Source organism: Austrofundulus limnaeus, unplaced genomic scaffold, assembly GCF_001266775.1.
Source record: "Austrofundulus limnaeus strain Quisiro unplaced genomic scaffold, Austrofundulus_limnaeus-1.0 Scaffold137, whole genome shotgun sequence".
Taxonomy (NCBI): Eukaryota; Metazoa; Chordata; class Actinopteri; order Cyprinodontiformes; family Rivulidae; genus Austrofundulus; species Austrofundulus limnaeus.
Genome location: NW_013952539.1, coordinates 807354 through 813397, shown reverse-complemented (window position 1 = coordinate 813397; position 6044 = coordinate 807354). Strand labels below are relative to the sequence as shown.

The following is a 6044-nucleotide window of genomic DNA, read 5'->3' as shown; positions in this document are numbered from 1 at the left end:
GTCATCGTCAACAAATGATTTTAAAATAAAGATTCTCTAAAGTTTTATTTTACACTTCGGACTCAAAATTGAAAGAAAAAAAAAATCCCAGGACAACAAGAGTGGACACAACAAAAACCACATGCTCACTGATGAAAATCGTTCAGTCCATAAACGCACACATACATTTTTTAAACCGTACAGTGATGATTCCTTACATTCATCTTCAACCTTTAGGTCATGAGGAAAAGTCACAGAAAGTTAAACGGAAACATGAGCTGTTTGTTCTGATCACAGTGTGGACATTAGTGTCTGTTTGTCTCAGTTTGCTGCTGATTGGTTTCTCTGAGGTCAGTTGCTGATTGTGAAACTCAAAAGTCCACAAAATCACAACCAGCCAAACCATAAACGAGTCAAAATCAAAGTGTCGTTGGACGTGTGTCTTTCACAGTACAGCTAGGTCGTGGCAGCTCTTGGAGCGCACTTTGACCGCCATGCGCTGGTTCTTCCGTGCCACCAGTCGGTCCAGGAAGCGGCGGGCCTTCTTGGTGAGGCTCTCCTTGCGTTTGTAGATGGAGCTCCTGTGCTTCGTGACCTCGCTGCCGTCCCGACGGAGACGGATCTGCCGCACCACGCCCTCGAACAGCTCGGCCACGTTGTGCTGCAGAGATGCAGACGTCTCAATGAATTTACAGTCAAACACCACGGCGCATGCTCGGCCCTCTGGGGAAAGAGGTTCGCTCGTTAAAGCAGCAGTCCATTTCTGTTGTGCGTTCACATTTCTCCCTGCTGTGACCTTTGACCTCACCTTCCACGGCGACCTCCCTGGCTCGGACCAAGTCGCTCTTGTTCCCCACGAGGATGATGGGAAGGTTTTCGGCCTGGCGAGTGCGCCGGAGCGTGATGCGGAGCTCAGCGGCYGAGTCGAAGCTTGAGCGGTCGGTGACAGAGTAGACGATGACGTACGCGCTCCCCACTTTCAGACAGTCTTCAAGAAAAGATGGGTCATCCTCCTCCTGACAGGAACCACAGACACAAAGAAGCAACTTTTATTTTTTTAAATATAAAACAAGAAATTCAGATTGATAGAATTTAGTTGTTTGTTGACTTTTATTTGGGAAACAGTTACATTTTTTTACATTTAAATCATTCAGTTGGGGGTCTATATAAAGTAGAACTGCAATGCTTTACTGTAACTCCACAAGCCACGCCCCTTTTCTGGGGTGTGTCTAAGATCCACTCGTTTTGAGGCTGTCTCTTTAGATGCAAATGAGGCACTTCACACCCCGCCCCCTGAAGCTTTAAGACTGTTCCATTCTAGTTTGATAGAGGGGTTTACGGCTATATAAGGACTCAGAAACTTTATATTTACAAATGAATTAAAAGATGTCAACAAGGGAAGACTTGTCCATCCAGCCTTACATGTTGGGCCAAAGTCCGACCCWGAACCAGAGGARAATTAAGACCACCAAATTGGTTAGTTGGTAAATCCASACYTTATTTTTAAATGTCACAGAGAAAAGAGATAAATGAASGAGTTAAAAATATCACCCAAACAGAMTATAAAGAYATCYATGCAGGACCAAGAGAGACTAAATTCAAATTTTMTGCACTCCAAGTCCACAATAAAATGTATTAAATGGCTAAAAAAGTGGATTTTACAGGATATGTACCCTTAAAATTAGTCACGTTAATCACCGGTCTCATCTTTAGGAGGGATCATATGTTTTTTGTTTTGCTGCTTTTTGCCAGCTCTAACAAAACATTGATATAAAAAAACTTTCTAAAGCACTCTACATCAAAGCAAAGCAAGGACGGTAAGCTGAGACGACACACAGGAGCTTGAAAACCTGCATGTTTGGTTTCAAAGAGTTGTGTGGAAAACAGAATGCTGCAGGAAAGAGAGAGATGAAAGTACGGAAAGCTAAAAGTGCCATAATTTGCRCAATTTGAGATGTCCTGTTTTGTCATTTATTTTAGAAGTTCGTCAAACTTTTAGTTTGAAGTGCCAAACTTTGAGAACAATAATATTCATTTTTCTGTTATCAAAACTGCATATTTAAAAAAAACATTTTACCAGTTTGTCATTTTCCCATGTATCCATGACAAGCAGTGTTGTTTCCTCTCCRTCTACTGTCAGCGTCCGCTCATATGTGTCCTCTGTAGCAAATATTAAAGAGTAAAATCAGAAACAAGAAAAATCTGCAGACATGTTAGACATCTTTGAATCTGTGGGTTCATTTTGGATTAATATATGTTYGTTGAAGGTTTTTTCAACATTAATCTTGTTGTTTGTCTCATCTTATCTGGCTTTTTTTWAGCATATCAGTGCTCAGTTCTGAATATTTGACATTGGAACTTGGTGATGCCAAACAACAAACTCCCTCAGACACCGCCTGCAGACTGTTGTTGTCCTCACTTTGCCAGACCCTCTGCAGATCAATACACGTTGCCAATCAGGGCAGGGGTTTGTAATCATGTGATACAGAAGCTAATCAATCWTTTCAGGCCAGTCCAGATTGCCATGTTGCAACAAAGTCAATGGTACAGGGCACCAATCTGTGCTTTGATTCTGTTTGTTTTGGGCATCTATGTGAAAATTTCCTTACAGTATTTCTTTCAGTACTTGACTATGGTGATATTTTATACAAGTGTGTGAGTTATTACTGGTAAAATAAAGGTRATGTTTTGAAAATGGGCTTTTTAGATTATTTCTAAGGTATTCTGAACATGAAAGGTAATAAATATTGAAAGGCAGCGATRGTAATATACCATATTGATCATTCGGTGTCAGCCAGGTGACATGAGACATATTTTCTTTAAGAAAAAACAAAAAAGTCTTAAGGACCCTTAAAGTACCTTTTTAAAATCAAAAAGTCAAAGAAAACACATTTTTATACAAGAAACCTTGCATAAAACATGCGATTTTATCAATTTTGTCACATAAATGGCATTTTTTTAAACTTGGCTCAGCCAAACTGCAACAGGAAGTGACATCAAAGGGGAACTCTTTAAGAAAGAGAACTCTCTGGTCTTTGTTTATTGAAACAATATTTAAACTCTTCGTCTTCAGCTCTCTCCGATAGAAACTCAAAATAATCTAAGGAAACATCAGATTCTTCTCTGCAGTCTATGTYGTTAGCTATTTATCAATGCTTTGTTCCATGCAGATCTTCCCCTTTGACATCACTTCCTGTTCCTTCACATGCAAATATCTCAACAACTGTTCATCTCAGCAGCGGGAAATTATTTTTGCAATATGCTAATGATGTCGCCTTTCCAAYAATGCCTTTATATTTATTTTAAATATTTCAGGTCACAGGCACTTTAAACTRTATTCCAACATCGTAGAAGGATCCAGAAAATGCTGAGACAGCAAGAGGCTCAGAGAAAAAGTGGCAAACTGACAAAGATGGTCATTGTTTCCACTGTGTATACGTGTCATTTCCTGTCAGAGCTTTAAATCGGAACAATCCTGGGAACGTTGGATTCTGTGACGGCTGATGAAAGCCAGAGCTCAGAGGGACATCTTAGAGAGTGTAATAAATTGAAGATCTTGTATAAAGTTAAAGCAGCTAAGGGGGAAAAAAAAGTTTGGGCAAACAAAAGTGGGACATGAAAGACAACTACAAAGATCATCCCCACCTCCAGGCTGTTCGTCTTTCTCTGTGATTCCAGCGAAGATTCCTGCCAGGCTGGTCTTTCCAACACCGTGGTCTCCCAGCAACACCACCCGGTAAACACAGTCCGATTCACTCTGCGAGTCCTCGTCCGAGTCCGAGCTCCACTGGGCTCGGTAGTGGAGGGACGTGTCTCCGGGGTGGTAGGATGCTGAGTGCCCCAAAGGAGGGTGGCTGCGAGGAGGTCCGACGTGCTCCGAGCCGGCCTGGTTGCTGGTGGAGAACCGGAGGTCTCGAGGCCCAGATAGCTGCTTGTAGAGGGGGGCAACCGGCGTGCTGCCTCTGCGCCGCAGGAGCTCCTTCTCTTTCTGMGTGTTCAGGGTCATATTGCTACGGTGACATCATCGGGACAGGATAGACCTGAAGAGAGGAAACATGAAGTTAAACTCTGGTCCAGAATATTTGACATCGGATCACTATAGATGATGAAGAGATTAAATCCTTGGCCTGTTCCATAACAGTGTTCTCATTTGTCCCACTTCAAACAACACAAAGCTATCATTTATTGCTTGTTGTTATAAACTTGGTTCTTCTTTCTCATCTCTGAAAGTGCGACATGCATCTCACTCAAATATAAAAAGTCAAAGAAAGCATCTTTATATTTAAAAAACTTGGCACAATACAACTGATTTAACCTATTTTGTCACATAACTGGTACRTTTTCTTCAGAATTTGGCTTGGTCAAAGTGGAACAGGAAGTGACATCAAAGGGGAACTTTTTATGAAATGAAACTCCGTTTTTTATTGTTACAAAATATGAACTCTGACTCTTCTTCAGTGACTCAAAATGATCTAAAGAAACATGATTCTTTACAGTCTGTGTTGTTAGCCTTGTAGCAACGCTCTGTTTACATGCAGACGTTCCCCTTTGACATCACTTCCTGTTACTTCACATGCAAATTCCTTGAAAGCTGTTCATCTCAACAGAGTAAAATTATTTTTGCATTATTTTATCAATCTTGACTTTCCAAAAATGCATTCGTATTTACTGCAAAAATTTGATGTCACAGGCACTTTAAGAAAGCTTCACTTCYGCACAATCACTTTTTTCTCTAAGACACAACAGAGAGAAGTTAGTTTTTTAGACAAATGTTTTACATTGCAGTTTTCCTTTCTAGATTGCCACCAGTTATTTTTGATGAACTTCATTGTATATTCTGCTTGGTTTCCATTGTTTCATTGGATTTAAATCACCTCTAGTTATTATTATTTTTTCATTTGGGTTTGGACTTTCAGAGTTCCCTTAGTGCRGAACTTTCTGTTTGATCATTTGTTAAATAAAGCCTTTTTTTAGTTTTGCAGTTTCTTTTTAATCTCTGCACACGTGACATTTACAGCTTCCTGATGGAGTCGGTCTCTAATAAACTGAAACGTCTCCATGAATTTCACAAGTTAGTTYAACCAAGTTGTACATGTTTAGTTTCATCTATTAGATCAATGACAGCCCAACAACAAATCATCCCAATATTCAACACAATCAAGCAATTTGAAAATGTTTAAATATGACAAAACAATTTAAATTCCACTTCTAAATCAGGTCTTAGTTTCAAAATAAACACCTCAACTAAACCTAAGCACTTTTTACTATACATGTTTCACTAACTACACACAAACAAACCTTCCACGATTAATAATTTAGGTAATTAAAGCTGCCAAGATTGACAGTAAAGAACAGTGAGTGCAACTAAAGAGCTCCAAGCTGCAGACCAAAACATAAAAAACTCTTTTAAAGGTGAAAACATTAAATAAACTCTAAAAATCAACATAAAGACAATATTGGCTGAGTGCACATTTTACTTRTAATCATATTAAAGCTGGAAACAAAAAAAAAACATAATATTTACACTTCTAATAAATGAGATGTTATACTGTTTATAATAAAAGGATAATTTAACTCAGAAAAGCTCACTTTTACTGAAAACCATGCAGCTCTGCAAAAATATAGAATCAAAGTTGAGTTTAGATTTAATCAATATTTATTTCYACAAAATAAAAGTTGCCAAAAGTTTTAATCTGTTTAAAATTTGTGATAATTTTAGGCTTTTTTTTGCGTAGTTGTGTAGATCAAGTGTTTGGGACTTACCGTACCTCCACACATGCCCTGCAGAGTTTGTGTCAGTCCAGCCCGGGTAAACAAAAGAAACGAACTGAACCCTGTCTCCCTGTCTCTGTGAGTGTAACAGTACCCCGGTGCCACAGTGACCCGCCTGGAAAAAAAAAAAAAAGTTCCACAACAGCGTTAAAAATTCAGCAGTGGAATCACAGTTATCTGCTTCCCTCTGTGTGTGTGTGTGTCTGTGTGTGTGTGTGTTAGAGAGACAGCAGAGGAGAAACAGATATCAGAGCTGTGTGTGTGTGTGTGTGTGTGTGTGTGTGTGTGTGTGT

The 6044-nt window shown here is 39.5% G+C and overlaps 1 protein-coding gene across 3 annotated transcripts; it reads right to left on the bottom strand.

The window, feature by feature from the left end:
• Positions 1-26: 26 nt before the first annotated feature.
• rem1 (RAS (RAD and GEM)-like GTP-binding 1) lies at positions 27-5981 on the bottom strand. 3 transcript variants are annotated; one of them, XM_014016041.1, is made up of 5 exons: positions 5743-5981; positions 3625-4019; positions 2057-2139; positions 788-995; positions 27-702 (listed from the first exon to the last, which is right to left on the bottom strand). In XM_014016041.1, the coding sequence occupies exons 2-5, from the start codon at positions 3983-3985 to the stop codon at positions 425-427; spliced, it is 930 nt and encodes a 309-aa protein (XP_013871495.1). In that variant the 5' UTR covers positions 3986-4019; positions 5743-5981; the 3' UTR covers positions 27-424. The 3 variants fall into 3 exon arrangements, with proteins under 3 accessions (XP_013871495.1, XP_013871496.1, XP_013871497.1); XM_014016042.1 differs by having other exon boundaries at positions 5748-5981; XM_014016043.1 differs by having other exon boundaries at positions 27-640; positions 5743-5980.
• Positions 5982-6044: the final 63 nt, after the last annotated feature.